The 15,520-nt window shown below is 40.6% G+C and overlaps 1 protein-coding gene across 6 annotated transcripts in view; it reads left to right on the forward strand.

Moving 5' to 3' along the window:
* The first annotated feature begins 882 nt into the window (after nucleotides 1–882).
* cdk5rap2 (CDK5 regulatory subunit associated protein 2) overlaps nucleotides 883–15,520 on the forward strand; it is a 36,088-nt gene continuing 21,450 nt past the window's right edge. For 4 of the 6 annotated variants that reach the window (XM_008300601.1, XM_008300605.1, XM_008300602.1 and 1 more), the window contains exons 1-14: nucleotides 883–1,061; nucleotides 6,568–6,623; nucleotides 8,098–8,159; nucleotides 8,958–9,068; nucleotides 9,941–10,017; nucleotides 10,146–10,269; nucleotides 10,613–10,791; nucleotides 10,897–11,044; nucleotides 11,248–11,301; nucleotides 14,265–14,384; nucleotides 14,454–14,573; nucleotides 14,708–14,800; nucleotides 14,924–15,142; nucleotides 15,315–15,485. In XM_008300601.1, coding sequence (XP_008298823.1) covers nucleotides 1,009–1,061; nucleotides 6,568–6,623; nucleotides 8,098–8,159; nucleotides 8,958–9,068; nucleotides 9,941–10,017; nucleotides 10,146–10,269; nucleotides 10,613–10,791; nucleotides 10,897–11,044; nucleotides 11,248–11,301; nucleotides 14,265–14,384; nucleotides 14,454–14,573; nucleotides 14,708–14,800; nucleotides 14,924–15,142; nucleotides 15,315–15,485 — 1,587 coding nt within the window. In that variant the 5' untranslated portion in view covers nucleotides 883–1,008. Of the gene's footprint in view, nucleotides 1,062–1,990; nucleotides 2,139–5,622; nucleotides 6,354–6,567; nucleotides 6,624–8,097; nucleotides 8,160–8,957; nucleotides 9,069–9,940; nucleotides 10,018–10,145; nucleotides 10,270–10,612; nucleotides 10,792–10,896; nucleotides 11,045–11,247; nucleotides 11,302–14,264; nucleotides 14,385–14,453; nucleotides 14,574–14,707; nucleotides 14,801–14,923; nucleotides 15,143–15,314; nucleotides 15,486–15,520 lie in introns of those variants that run through there. The other 2 variants (XM_008300603.1, XM_008300604.1) reach the window with 2 other exon arrangements.

A 15,520-nucleotide genomic window follows, 5' to 3' on the forward strand; every position in this document is an offset into this window, starting at 1 on the left:
TATTAGCTGTTGCCCTGTTTTTCTTGTTTGTTTGTTTGTTTATTTGTTTTACTATTTATTGATCTTGCAAGTTTCCTCCTGCTTTTTTGTCTTGCTTTTTGCACATATTTTTATTGCCTTCACAACACTTTGGCCAACTCAGGTTGTTTTGAAACGTGCAATGTGAATGTGAAACTTGATTTGATTTAGAAAAATGAAAGAAAGGGGCCAGATACATGTTAACTTTTGTTTATTTCATGAAGGGTACATGACAAACACTTGACTTACATCTGTGTCCCTTTTGGAGGCTGTAACTGTGCCGCCCAATTACGATTCTCATGCCACCCTTTTGTCAACAAGGTTGCAAAATTCCAGTTTTGGATCAATACTGGTACATTTGTCTGACCCTGATAATGTCCTTGCCCCAGTGCCCAGTGCCAAATGTGCCCCATGTTCTTGGGCACTATCACTAAAATCTCTTCCTTTTTTCTTACCAATGTGCTGTCAAAGGCAGTGTCATATGTTGTGGGTCGACGTCAACTGAGATCATTCTTCAAACTGGCATCGTACGTATTTTTGAGCCTTTACGAACCTCCCCAAAGTGTTTGCTTTGGCCAATCGCTTTGTCTCAGTATCCACCCAGTGGTATGCTGCATTTCTACCTGCTCGTACATTCTTAATTTTACCGTCGTAAATCCTAAACTGCATTCTATGCATGTTTGTGAACTCACTCTTCGACAATTTTAAAATAATCATAACATATAGTCGGTGCTGTTGTGGTCTTCCCTCACTATATCTATCTCTTTAAGGTATCTGCTGCAGAGTTACCTTCGTAAATTCAAAATATTTCCCACAGTGCCTAAACGCAGCACCAGTTTCCAACGTGCACAATGGTGACGTTTACCATATCATGATGGCGGTAGCCTGGACTATTTTGAATTCCGTCCCGCTTTTCGGAGTTTCCGTCGCCTCTAGTCGGTAAAATGTCATATTTTTGTGGCGAGAATAGACAATAAGTGAACCGCTGTAATGGATTCCGTCGTGGGGGACGATCTGACGCTCCCCGTTGACATCAACGGAAGGTAAAACTGTCAGCTGCAGCTAGCGAGCTAACGCTAGCATGCAAGAGCATTGCTTTATGTTTTAGCTAACGCACTAATCCGAAACCAGTCATTTATTTCGTTACCGCTACATGGGCCCAGAGTACACAGATACACTCGGAATGACTTGCTTTAAATAGAAAACGTCACCGAATTAAGCCTCTTTAGGTACACCACCAATATTTATCCACATAAAACATCTGTTATAGCCTTAGGCTTCGTAAGAAATAACTTTTGTTTATAAAGAAAACATGAAGGAGTGCTGCGCTAGATCAAGGACACTAGTGTTAGAACATTTAAACTCGTGTTGTTGACTCTCGTTTATTTATTTATTTTTTACAGTGACGTTCGTACACCCGACATTTGGACGATCATGTGTACATGTATATTTATAACATCACGTTGGGATCTTTATTATCGCTTTCGGTATTTGCTGGGAAAAAAAACCAAACCAGTGCAGCCAATCTAGCCAGTCATGTGCTGTATTAGTGGTTGTGTGCACAGTAAGCTTCACGTCAGGTTGCTTTATTGTCTGCAGGAAAACATTTCACTGACTAAACTGAAAATATTATTCATGCTAACGTTCGGCATTTTGGTAAATCGTTCAATCAAAACCTGCTAATGACGGCTTAAACATAATGTGATTACAGCAGTGTAGTAACGGTGCAAGTATCACATAGCTGACCCAGAAAATTTAAATAAGAAAACACACACAAAAAAAGAACCCAGCCTCCATGAAAAGTGCAGTGTATGTAAACAGGGGTGCAGAAAGCCTGCCACTTACCGTCTATAAGTAGTTATTACCGTTATAGATCATGTTCAGATCATTGGATGTTGCTGTGATATTACTGCCTCTGGTAGGTCGGCTGTTTGACCTGTCATCCAGAGTGAGAGAAAAAAAGCGGAAATTATGTGAGACACTGGGTTCAGACTGCAGCAGCGACGTCTCCTGCACTCTGTCTACAAAATGTGGACTTAATATGTTGTGTTTATTTTTTTTTGTTATATTTATTTTTTTTCCGCTTGCTCTCCATGGATTGAGAGAAGGATGTGATTGTGGTAGGTGAACCGTGCATTATCTGCTGGTTAGTGCTTCTTGGCTAGTTTAGAGCTTCTTGTTATTGCTCCACTGGAAAGCTAGCATCTATGCGTTTAGATTGTGTAGTGCTCCCTTGTTAGTTTCCTTTTAAATGACCCTAGCCCAGCTGTGTTCTGCTTTGAAGCGGTCATCCAGGTGGTAAGCGTGCCTCAGTAATCCAAGATGTTAGCTGATATGTGTGGTGTGAATTACTTATTCGGTAATTCTGAAACCTGATTCACTTCACTATTTCAGTTTCGAAAGTATGACTTGTTTGCTGTTAGTTGCTACAGTTCACGATGTCTTTTTATTCATTACTGTAGGTGATGTTGTCAGTTGTGCTGCCTCCATGTTGGCCAGTAGCAGCTGAACAAAGTGAGAAAAAGAGGAAGTCACTGTTTACAAGCTCTGACATTGTTTCCACTGGGTTCTGTAGAGGTTACTACAACTACAGATCTGACAAACTGTAACACTGCCACGGGCCAGTTGTAACGTTTTGATTCTTTATAATAGAGTTTCGTTTGAGATGATTTCTATGGAGGTTGTTTCACATGTTTGCGTTTCTTATCGCAGCTCCTGTCGTAGAGTGTTTCCTCTCCATTAACACAGGAAGGGGTTGCTTGGCATGTGAAACCTCAGTGATGCAATAATTGTCAACACAGTTTTAATGACTTTCGGTGTTTTGTGGAAACATATCATGCGCCTGTGGGAACTAATACTTTGATCAGCAACTAATGTTTTAACACTGTGAAATGAAAGGGTTTTTTTTTTCTTGTTCAGGGTCTAGAAGCTGACCTGAATGTCAGGTTACGTTGCATTTTCACTTTTCTCCACTGTCATGGACTGTTGTGTTGCTTCTTGTTGGTTGACTTTGTAGTGTTTGCACTGCAGGGTGTCAAAGCAAAACAAAGATGAGAAAGAGCAGTGTCATTATGGTTGCAGTCTGATACTGTAGAGGCTATAATTACAGTGTATTTCTAGCAGCGATATTCAGAGTTCCCAGAATCACAGAAACCCTGGGAAAAGATTGGAAGTGGACAGAATGGGTACAGGGTCATATTTATCTGACTCATCTCAAGTTTTTATGGTAAAATCTCAGGTTTACAAAGAAGTAATTTACACTTAGTTGCAAATGGATCAATCAGTAGGTCAAATAATTGTGCTGGTTAAATGGCATTTTGACATCGTCAGCCAGTTACAGGAGGATGGATAACAGGGGCTGTGTGGGGTCAGTCTGCACCAGTTATTAGATCCTCACTATCCACCACAGATAATATGTTATTTCTATGGTGCATATGAGCTTTGATCTGTAAATCTGAACACAACAGCACATCAAAGTGCATTAACAACAGGAAATGCCTGTATGCCTGCTGCAATATTGAGCTAAACAACTTGGAGAAAGCATCTAATTGCAAGTTTTCTGGCAGATGTTGCAGTTTGATTTGAGATACCAGCCAAGTTACGTTCAAAATTTGCTATGTGATAGCTTTTAAATGTAATGGAGCATTGACAAGGGAGCCTTCATCAATAGCATGATTGCCACACATGGAGGTATGAGTTTGTTAAATGACTGATGATACAGTTAACATGCTCGGTCAAACATGCAGCATTAATATACAGTTAAAACCAGAAGTTTATATACACAGTGTAAAAAGACATATAGCCTTTTTTTTCTCACTGTTTGAAATTAAATCAGACTTAACGTTTACTGTTTTAGGTCAGTTAGGATTACCAAAATTATTTCTATTTGCTAAATGCCAAAATAATGAGAGAGAGATTTTTTTTAGAGAATCTTGTATTACTTTCTTCAAAGTCAGAAGTTTACATACATTTCCTCAGTATTTAGTAGCATTGCCTTTAGACTGTATGACTTGGGTCAAACATTTTGGGTTTCCTTCCACAAGCTTCTCACAATAGTTTGCTAGAATTCTGGCCCATTCCTCCTGACAGAACTGGTGGAACTGAGTCAGGTTTGTTGGCTGTCTTGCTCCACACGTCTTTTCAGCTCTGATCACAAATTTTCTTCAAAATTGAGATCAGGGCTTTGTGATGGCCACTCCAAAACATTGACTTTGTTGTCCTGAAGCCACTTTGTAACTAATTTGGCGGTATGTTTAGGGTCATTGTCCATTTGGAAGAACCATTTGCTTCCTCCATTTTCCTCCACATGTAACGATGGTCATTTTGGCCAAACAGTTCAATTTTAGTTTCATCAGACCACAGGACCACATGTCCCCAAAAATAGAAGTCTTTGTCCCTGTGTGCATTTGCAAACTGTAATCTGACTTTTTCATGTTGCTTTTGGAGTAATGTCTTCCTCCTCTCTGAGCATCCTTTCAGCCCATGTCGGTACAGGACTTATTTCACTGTGGATAATGACACTCTGCTACCAGCTTCAGCAGCATCTTACAAGGTCTTTTGCCTTATGTTTTGTGGTTGATACACACATTTCTCACCAAAACACTTCATCTCTGGGTCACAGCACCCGTCTCCTTCCTGAGCAGTATGATGACTGGACATTTCCATGGTGTTTATACTTGGGTATAATTGTTTGAACAGATGAATGTGGAACCTTCAGGCATCTGGAAATTGTACCCAAGGATGAACCAGACATGTGGAGGTTCATAATTCTCTTCCTGATATCTTGGCTGATTTCATTAGATTTTCCATGTTGTCACAAAAGGAAGCCGTGTGTTTGGGGGGTGCTGTAAAATACATCCACAGGTGTGCCTCCAATTAACTCAAATGTTGTCAGTTAGCCTATCAAAAGCTTCCAAATCCATGACATCACCATCTGGGCTTTCACAAACAGTTTGAAAGCATAGTAATCTTAGTATATGTAAACTTCTGACTTTGAAGAAAGTAATAGAAAATTCTCTAAAAAATATCTCTCTCATTATTCTGGCATTTAGTAAATAATTTTAAAAAAAAGTTGATAATCCTAAGGGACCTAAAACAGGAAATTTTAGTCTGATTTCATGTCAAACAGTGAGGAAAAAAAGGTTTTGTCTTTTTATACATTGCATGTAAACTTCTGGTTTCCACTGTAGATCCCAAACTTTAACCTTTGCAAAGTGCATCACAATTTTTATTTGAAATTGATTCATTGTTCAGTCCTACTGCAACGTCATATGTCACTAACTATAATTTTTTTTGATATTTAGTTTTGTTCTTTTTAAATACAAAGCTTAGACAGTGCAGATCTACTGAAATATACAGAGACAGTGAAGATGTTTATTTAAATTCAGCAATTTCATATCCCATTTGTTATTAATCATTTTATTATTGTGTTGTATTTTATCAGATGCAACAATAACTGCAGCGTGATATCTGCAATATATATCAGCCACTGGCCACCGATGCTCTCAATTTTTTTTCCATTGGCCATTGAAAACCCAATTGACCACTAATTTGTTCAGACATTCTTCAGTACTATATACAAGCAGCACCTTGCATGCCAATATTCTGATATGAAATGTGCTCATATTTAACTCTGTGGTTTTAGAATCCTTTTAAAAAGTATGTAGTAGAAAAGCAGTAGAGATGTGTTTAATGACAGGGGAGATATGGGAGGAAGTTATTCAATGCTGAACCTAGTATTATTAGAAACAAAGGTCAGGGTCGAGGAACATGAGCTTGGAACTAAATTAGTTCTTGTTTATGCAAGTTATTTCCCGCCCATATTCATCAGGAAAAATGATTGTTTAAAAAAGAGATTGAAAAGAAGATTTTTAATGTCAATGAGCCTTTTCCTGGTTAAATAAAAATAAATACAAAATTTAACAAATGCCATTAACACAAGTGATAATTGATATTTGTTAGTTGTTATACACACTTGTTTTGTGGCAGGGCATCCCTGATTCCTTAAATGACATGGCATTGTGATCCAGATGTGTGCTGCTGATGTTAGGTGCATTGTACTGTGACTGAGAGTGACGCCACTGTCCCATCACTGTGTGATGCTTTGCTGATCAGAGCCACAGTACTCTACTTGTCTGACAATGAAAGCCCTCTCCGTCCACTGGTTTCTCTGTTTTTCTCTCCTCCTTTCTATCTGAACATGAGAGCTAGGCTGCCACTGGCACATGGTCACACACACACACACACACTCGCTGCCAGAGTGGATGTAAATGAAGCAGAGAGTCATTCTTAAGCTATTTATGGAGCGTCCTTAGGGCTCAGTGGAACTGGCCAGCGTGAGTAATACATGAACACCATGTATTTGTGTTTTTTGAAAACCATAATATTCAGTGTATATGTGCACAGTGAGCTGGAATAGAAGGCAGAGCTTGATTTTGTTTCTGGGATTTCTTTTAAAAATATGAATTATTTTTGTTGAGTGTTAAAATATAATGTTTCCAAATATTCACAGCACTAGGATGCTTCACTAACAAATGATTTTCTTCTCAGCTGCAGACTGCCAGACTCCCTAAATGCTGGAGAATATTCCACAGACAGCATGACAGGTACAGTCAGACTATTTTATGTTTTCCCTCTGTTCATTGTCTTGCTCCCACATGTATTAATTATCACTGCTGTTGAATCGTTGCTGTGACCTCCCACAGTTTTGTCTTCAAAGCGGTGACAAGGGACTAGCTGAATGACAATCGGCTAAAACCATTTCTATTTCACTGCTCTTGTTGTGTGCCAACAATATACACAGGACTACGTGCAAGCTAGTAAGCAGCTAATTTATAGGGCAGCATCTGTGGCTTTTTGTCAAGTCAGTTGTGTGGACAGATGTATAGAGACGCTCAGCCACAATAACTGTATTATGAATTGATGGTTCAACAAAAGAACACAATTACTTTTTATTACCGTATGTGGTAATGTCAGAGAAATACTTAAATACATTATTCAACAACATTATTATAGAAAAGGCAGAAAAATCTAATCAGAGTTTGTCATCAGTATACAGTATAGACTTCTGCAAAGGTTTGAGCACATGTAGGGTAAATTCTATATTTTGCTGATTTTTGAAGTAAAATACAATCCCTGCACCAATCAGACATCAATAGAGAAACGTTCTTCAAATGTTAATGCACGGTTTCATTTTATTCAATGATGTTGAAGAAAAAACAAACAAAGATAGTCATGGCATGTGCAAAGAACCCCCCTTTGGCAGATTTAAATGCTTTTTGGAGCCAGCTAGAGGCTTCCTCTTCTTGATTCATGGATTTTCACCCACACGTCCTAGCAGATTATTTCAGGTTCTGAGATATTATGCTGTCTTGCATTAGTATCTTGTTTATCAGTTGTCCTTAACCGCAATTTCTTATTGACATTTCATACAGCATTAATTGTAAACTGGACATTTCTGATCAGGATTGTAGAACGAAGAAAAATAAGGCATACAGTAAAATAGCCGAACTAATTCTTTAATTGTAGAAGTTAGAACAAACTTTGAGGTTTTAGTTCCATCCATGGTAGTAGGCAACAGGAAGATGTAGGAATTATGGGACTAATGATGTAAGAGTCATGAATACCAATATAGCGTAGATCTGTGTTTATCTCGAAACCATTAACATGCTTCGAAGGCAAAGATTAAAGTAATGTCTTCAAAAATTCTAAATGAAATGTACATAAACACGTAATTTTTACCCTAAGAGTGATGGTTGATGGAGCCCTTCCTTTTAACCATCAGCAAACTATGACTCAGGAGTTAGTGTTGTGAAATGTGTTGTTGACTAGTGTTACATGATCAGCCGTTGGCTGCTTTCAACTGGTCTAAACAGGGAAGCTCTCCAGAAGCTGTACTTCTAATGCCTCTGCTGTGAAAAACATGACTCCTTTCTCTTTCTCTTTATCACTTTCAAGATAAAGATGAATCTGAAAGCAGAAAGCATGAGTCATTCTTATAATCAGGGATGGTTCTCTATGCTGCACGTAATATATTGCAGTTGTGCCTTGAATTAATAAGACTTTCTTGTTGTCTTGCAGCTCCGTCCTTCCCTGACAAGATGTCCCCTATCAAAGCTCTCACCATGAAGGACTATGAGAATGTGAGTGATGACTGCCAACTCTATATTTTATATATAACATATAGCTGAACTGATAGTGATGACCTTGTGTTGTAATTTGTTTCTTAAAACACTTAATTATTAATACACTGAAACACTGAGCTTGTTGGTACGAGGCATGCAGTTTAATTTTACACTGCAACAACAAATAGAAAATTAACCTGATCCTCCGTCTGCCTAAAACCAAGCCACACTGACCATTTATGGAGATTTTAGTGATGAAGTTTGTGTGTAGGAGGAGGATGAGGAGGACTGAGGTGGGCTGAAGCCTATATTTCAGCATTTGAATGGAATGCATGCTCAGATTTTGGGATTGTGCTGCCTGGCTGGCTGCATGATTAGAGGTTAACAGAGGGGTCCAGACTTGTACCTCCTCCCACTGACAGTCTACCCAACCCCCATTACCAGATGTATGCTGTTCTGAGCCTGGAGCACAATGATGCACAGTCTACTTCACACACACAAGCACGCAAACACACATACAAGCATGAGGGCCTCCCTTCATTTTAAAAATAACCATACACATGGCCCCTTTCTGCCATGTAAACACATCGCCCTGCTTTGCTCCACAGATGAAATGCTCAAATCCTGTTATTCTTAGACCTTAATTATTTGTTCTAAACGTTGTTCTCTTTTCCTATAAAGAGTAAAGGAAATGCATCCGTTTAATTTGGGGCTAGACGGGTACTAACATATTTTATTGCAACTTTTTCATCACAGGTGTTATTTGTTCAGCTGTTTCCCTGTATGTTGACATGTTTTTGTTACACTCATCCCCAGCAAATCACAGCCCTGAAGAAAGAGAACTTCAACCTGAAGCTGCGCATTTACTTCATGGAGGAGCGGATGCAGCAGAAATGTGATGACTCTACCGAGGACATATTCAAAACGGTGTTGTATTTGATTAAAACATTTAAATGTGCATCTGTCTGTATGTCTTACATTTAAGTGACCACTTCAGTGCCATGTTTAATGTGACTCAGTGTTTCCAATTGGTCCTAAATGAGATCACAACTTAAGCAGCAAGAACAGCTGGCTTTTATTCAACCAGAATACCACATTTATGGTCTTAGAACAGCAACCTTGCTGTTTCATTGTTGCAGCTCTTTTGGAGTCAGATATAAGCACATTGGAATCTCCTGGTCTCTGGTTTCATTAGGACCATTTGTGTCTCTTTTTTGGATTAAATTTGAGAAGTGCAGTATCATTTAGGAATGTTATCTTTATGTACACACTCCAAGATAAACCTTGAGGTGTCTCCAGGCTAGAATGGGAGACTTCTACATATAAATGACCATCCATTAGCCATTGCTAAACCAGCAGCAGGCCAATCTCTTTGTATTTTTCAGTGGACTGATGTTTTAAATCTGGTGTGTTTGGTGGCATTCCCAGGCCGGTGCACATGTAGCAAGACTTTTCACATCAGTGGCTGGTTTTCTAGAGCTAAAGAGGGGAGCAACTGTAGCAACAGAGTAGGGTACAGCAACTAGGAGTATGGCAGAAGGAGGAAGAAAGAGGAAGGATTACAGTCTATAAAAGAAGGAAGAAATGGCGAGGCGTACATCATAAAGATGCATCGACAATGTAATTCCCCTTACAGCCAGAAAGGTTAGACAGAAGTTTTGCACTTTGGCTTTTTTTTTTTTGTTAAATTAAGAATTCAACTGTCAGAACAACCTCTAAGGTTTTTTTGTTTTTTTGAGCTTTCCTTTTTGCGATCGCTCCAGATGTGCATTTGTGCTAAAAATCTTGTCTCTTTACAGAACATTGAGCTGAAGGTGGAGTTGGAATCTATGAAGAGAGAGCTGGCAGAGAAACAGGAGCTCCTCGTGTCTGCATCGTATGTATCTTTCTCTGGTTAAATGTCAGCTAAAGTTACATATTTGATCCTAATTAAATAGTTCAGACAAACACGATAACAGCACCGAGGTTTTACATGATCTGATCTCTTCTGTGAATATTTTTCAGCAAAGCGTTGGAGAGTCTGGCCGGTCGAGAATCAGGAGAACCCCATCGTGTGAGAGAGCAGGCTCAGAGAGAGATGGATGCTCTCAGAGATGCATGTAACAAAAGAATAGCTGATCTAGAGCAGGTGAGCTGAATTTTTTTAGTCTGTTGATCACTGGAGTGGATATGTAATGTTACTTTTGCCACAGATAATAAATTAGTTTACTGAAGTCCTTTGGAGCAGTATTTTTTTTTTTGTTTTCATCCCTAGTAAAGTGCTCTCTTTGCTCTCATGACATCCCAGATGCCTGTTGTTTTTTTTACTTTTGTTGGGGAAAATAACTGCAGAGGAAGTATTTGTCTAAACAAATTGTTTTGTTACAGCATAAAGTAATACTGTATGTAGTGCAATGAGGTATCCAGAGTTGGGCAACATGGGTAATTATTGCTTTAAAGTTGTTTTATTCTGTGTTTTTGCCTCTTCACAGTGTCTGCGAACTGCCGAGGAAGAAGTGGAGAAGATGGCTGCCATTGCTGAGCAGGAGAAGCTTAGAAATATAAACATGGAGAAGCAGCTCCAGGCTCTGGGTTCACCAAGCACCCTCACTCCTGTTCCTGTCCCCAGCCCAGGTCAAGATCTGCAGCAGGCCCTGCAGGAGAAGGACAAGTAGGGAAAAGGGAGATAAACACAGACCACAAACGGACACATTTATCATATTTTAACGTATAAAAACTAAAGCATTCCCAATATTGTTTTTTTTACTCATACCAGTGTCATCGAGCAGCTCAAGATCACTTTAAAGAACCAGGAAGCTGCGATCCATCAGAGAGGCAGCAGAGACCAACAGACAGACGCACCATCGGCTGACAGTGTTAAACAGTTATCTGATCTCATAGCCAAGAAAGATCAGGAACTTGAGGTGTGAATTTGAAATATTCATAAAGATGTGGAGTTTAAGAGCTTAGTTACACTCAGCTATAGTTACAAAATGTTTTTAGAAAGTTGTATTGATCTTTTGCACACAGTTATAGCGATTGTCACTATATTTCCAGTCTCTTACTAATATATAAAATAGTGCTATTTTCAATGTGAATGGACATCTGAGTGAACTCTGTTTTTCAGGCACTGAGGGACGAGCTACATAGAGAAAAGGATAAAACACCACCAGACCATCAGGTTGGTCCACTTTCTCTCTAAAACTGTGTGCGTCACTGAATTGCTCCTATGCAATGACTACTTATACTGCTTTCGCCTGTCCTACCTCTTCATATTTTTGAGATCTTGTGTCCTTGTCTTGGTAAATTAGGAGACCTTTTATGTGAATCATTCTTTCCGGTGTTTCTTTCTAGTAAGACTTATCACACACCAAAAGCTCATTTATTTAACAGTGCATTCATGTTTTGGATCATTCAAACTCAGTGACACCAGATGCACATAGGCAAAGTTCCCTGCTGTCACACAAAGCAGGTGCTACTGATCTCACAGGATTGTCAGTGTTGTTCTGGTGACCCGCAGGAAATATTCTTTCCTATGTTTTATGACTTGCCTTTGTCCTTTCCGTGTCTCCTTGTTCAGTTCTATTTTCGTTCCCTGCCTCAATAGGGACGTTGCATACTTGTTGTGGTAAAGGGCTTCAGCGTGTTGTCTCGAATGCTGGTTTTACTTACATCATTCTACCACTCAGTGAAAGGGGGAGTAGGCCACACAGTTACAGTTACAAATCTGATTTTGCTACTTAAATTCCTCAATCCACAGTTGTCTGACATTAGTTTGATATTTGTAACCTATATGAAGTAATTGCTTATTTTTGCCCATTTCGGCATTCCAATACATTTTTGCACCCTATTTATTGGAGCTTTTACATAGAAATTATTCATTTATCTCTGTCTCTATGTCCTTTATGCATTTTGTGGGTTTCAGGGCTAAATATTCTGTCATATCTTTATCATTAAATGAAGGTGTTGGTGATTGAACAGATGGTGCATTTTTATTGTTTTGGGAATATTGGTGAAATATTTAATGTCACTTGTTGTTACTTTAGAAAATGTTGTAGATTATAGAATATGCAATTCAGTTTGAAAGCTACCATCCATGCATTCTGTAGGCTGCTGGTAAAAGTTCTGTGTTGTTGATGTCTGGAGTGGAAAACTTGTTAGTTGGGCAGTGTCCTTGGTTCCTCTGGCCTTGACGTCTGGACTCGGGTCATGGTGTTAAGACTGGATTACCATGCTGTCTGGAGACAGTTCCTCTGAGTTATTTTTGGCCATCTTTCTTTATTAATGGAAAAAATAGTATGATCTATTAGCGTTTTTCTTATCCAAGTAAACAATTGACTGTGCTGCGTTTACTGCACAGGATTTTAAAGGATCAGAGAAAACGTGTCCTCCAGGGATGATTGGCAGGACTTCCAATAGCCTCTCTAGGATAGCGGTGTAATGGAAAACGAGACAGCAATAGTTGCCAGAAAACACCTACTGTAATCCCAAAGCGGATTTTTCCATGTCCTGCCAGGTAGGATGGACTTCTGTACACGCGATTGGCTGCTGCAATCACCACCAGTCACCTGGAGAGGCACCTGCATGCAGCCAACCTTTGTGCCTAATGTGTTTGTTGGAGCATTTGGGAGGACGTTTTCTAGAGATGGCCTGGCATTGGCCACGACGCAGATCACTGCAGCAGTCCGAAAGGATTTGATCTGATTGAAAGTGTGGGGGAGAGAGTGGAATAGAGGCGGGAGCAGGGATTATTAAGGCTTATGGCTTATAGTGCTTTGCGCTCAGTCATTCTCCTATTTGCTTTGCTTGCTGGTGCAATGAGAGAAAATGATAGATGGCTATTCTGTGGCTGGCATGCTGATGGCCATTAAGTCACTGGGCAGTTGGCGTGTCAGTGAGAGATTTTTTGGACTCCGTTTAAATGGGTGAGTGTGGAAGATCTGAGATGCCATGAGGGACCCGTGTCGCATATGTGGCGTTCGTCTCGTGGGAAGCCAGTGTCGCTGGATCTTCAGCCCATCGGCAAACAAAAAGCTACAAGTGATCCTGTCCCATGTGCTGGGCTGGGAGGTGATTCGCGATGGTCGTGGAGAGTTCCTCTGCGGGAAATGTGTGTTCCAGTTGGAGAAGGTGGTGCAATGTGATGTTAACATCGGCCAACTGCAGGAAGAACACAGCAGTCAGATCCAGAAACTACAGGCAGAGAAAGAACACCTCATCCAGTGCATCGTCCACATCTACAAAAAAAACAACCCAGGGAGCAGCGACAGGGAGAGCTCCAAGGCTCTGCTCAGGTCCTCTGGGCTGGGTAGTCCTGATGATGAGACTGCAGGTCAGCTGGGACATGAAGGACTGCATTTCAGGGAAAGTGGAATCAGTCACGTGGAGAATCGCATGAGAAGATGTGTGAGTCTGGATAGAATTGCCAGTAAAGGGGCATTCCCTGGGCGCCCCAGCCTTCGAAGCAGCAGGCTGGGATCAGGTGCAGGGCTGGATGGCTATATGAAGAACTTCGGGCTCCGAGGTACACGTCACCGTTCTCAGAGCATGTACCTTGACCTGGTCCAGCGTAAGGGCACGCTGCCTAGACCTGGATTCAAAGGTCGCTCCACATCGCTGCAGTCACTGAATCGAGACTTTTCCTCAGACATACCTCCAGATCCTCCACCCAAACGAAGACTAAGAGAGCCCAAAGTGTTTGTTGCCAGATATGGTAACAATGATGGCTCAAGAGGAAAGGTGCAGGCCAAAGCACTGCTTCACAGCTCCTCTAGCCAGCCCTCTGTGATCTCTGACCTGATCCAGCTCTTACGCTGCATCTCCAGGCAGCAATTGTCTGCCCCTGCAGGGAGCCACATCCCTGTCCTGAAGAGGTTAAATGCTGGTCCTCTTAACACCCAAGCCAAACGCAGACATAGAGAAGCAGAATGGAAGTCACTGCATGACCTCACAGAGGAATTTAATGATGAATACACTCCTGTCAGAGTGAAGGTAGTTCCTTTGGGTAATCCCAGCTCAGCAAACCACTTGAGCACTTGTAATGAGCTGTGACATACAACAGTTTTGTTGCTAAACACACTTGCTTATGTCAATTAACTGTCTCTTTTATTCTTGTTTTTGTGTTCCCCCGGATTTGCTGAGAAGAAGAGTGACATTAATCGATTGGAGTCTGTCAATAGACTGCTGACCGAAGAGCTCAACCAGGCAAAAAGCACCAGAGAGAACATGACAAAAACACTGGAGGATTCCCAGAACCAGAACAAGGTATATGGAGATATCATATTTGTATTCAAATATTTTTGAACAAGATCACTCATTACTTTATGTAAACAGACTCTATCAGGGAAGTTGGAGGAGAAGGAGAATGAACTGAACTCTGAGAAGAAGAATGCTCTGAAGAGGGACAAAACAATCCAGGGGCTCACACAGGTCCTCAGAGAAAAGGAAAAAGAGGTGAGATGAATACATTTATTAGAAAACTGAATGCATTATGAGTATCACAGCAGTTGTTATAATTTCACAATCACTATTCTGTGTTATGCAAAGCTCTCTCTTACCAACCTGTTTTTTTCCTGTGTGCTGTACAGATTGCAGAACTGTGCCACGAGATTGAGGACAGGGATGATGCTTTGGCCAAGGCTAGAGAGGCAGCACATAAAGCCCAGCTGCAGAAATACCAGGCATGTCATATGCACCTTTAATAGAGAACCGACTCTTCACCTCATATGATCAGATTAATGGCTGAGAAATCAGTGTCACTGCTGAATGTTGAAAAGTATACCATTCTTGTGTATTTCCCTCAGGGAGTAGAGGAGCACCAAAACCTGCTAATGGCAAAGCAAACAGAGTTAGCCCAACTCCAGGGAGAACACCATTCCAAGGTGCTTGAAGCCCAAAAACTACAGCGTGCCCTTGACAGGAAGGAGCAGGAGCTGGCTGACCTGCAGCAGGCAAAGGACCAGCTTGAGGTGGAACTGGAAGACCTGCAACAACAGAAGAAAAAAGGAGACAAAGCCCTAAATGTAAGATAGCGGAGGACAGAGCTCATCTAGTGAATATTCCTAATTATAATTTATTTTTATTTTTTTAGAACAAAGCCATCAGGCATTCTAAATCCTCTTTTCTGTATTTTTGTCTATGTTCAGATATCAGCCTTTATCTGACGTTGTTCGTTTTCATTATTTTCTCCTTCAGGATCTAAACAATCAGCTTAAAAAGATGAGTGGTGATATTGGGGACAGGGAGAGTGCTCTGGAGCAGCAGTACCAGGAACTGCTGGACCAAACCAAAAGAAAACTGCAGGCCCATGAGGTCACCATCCAGCGTCTCACGTCCACTTTAGCCGATAAAGAGCAGCAGCTACAGGTGACAAATCAACACTAAATATATACAGACTACAC

Source organism: Stegastes partitus, unplaced genomic scaffold, assembly GCF_000690725.1.
Source record: "Stegastes partitus isolate 25-593 unplaced genomic scaffold, Stegastes_partitus-1.0.2 Scaffold1564, whole genome shotgun sequence".
NCBI classification, from domain to species: domain Eukaryota; kingdom Metazoa; phylum Chordata; class Actinopteri; family Pomacentridae; genus Stegastes; species Stegastes partitus.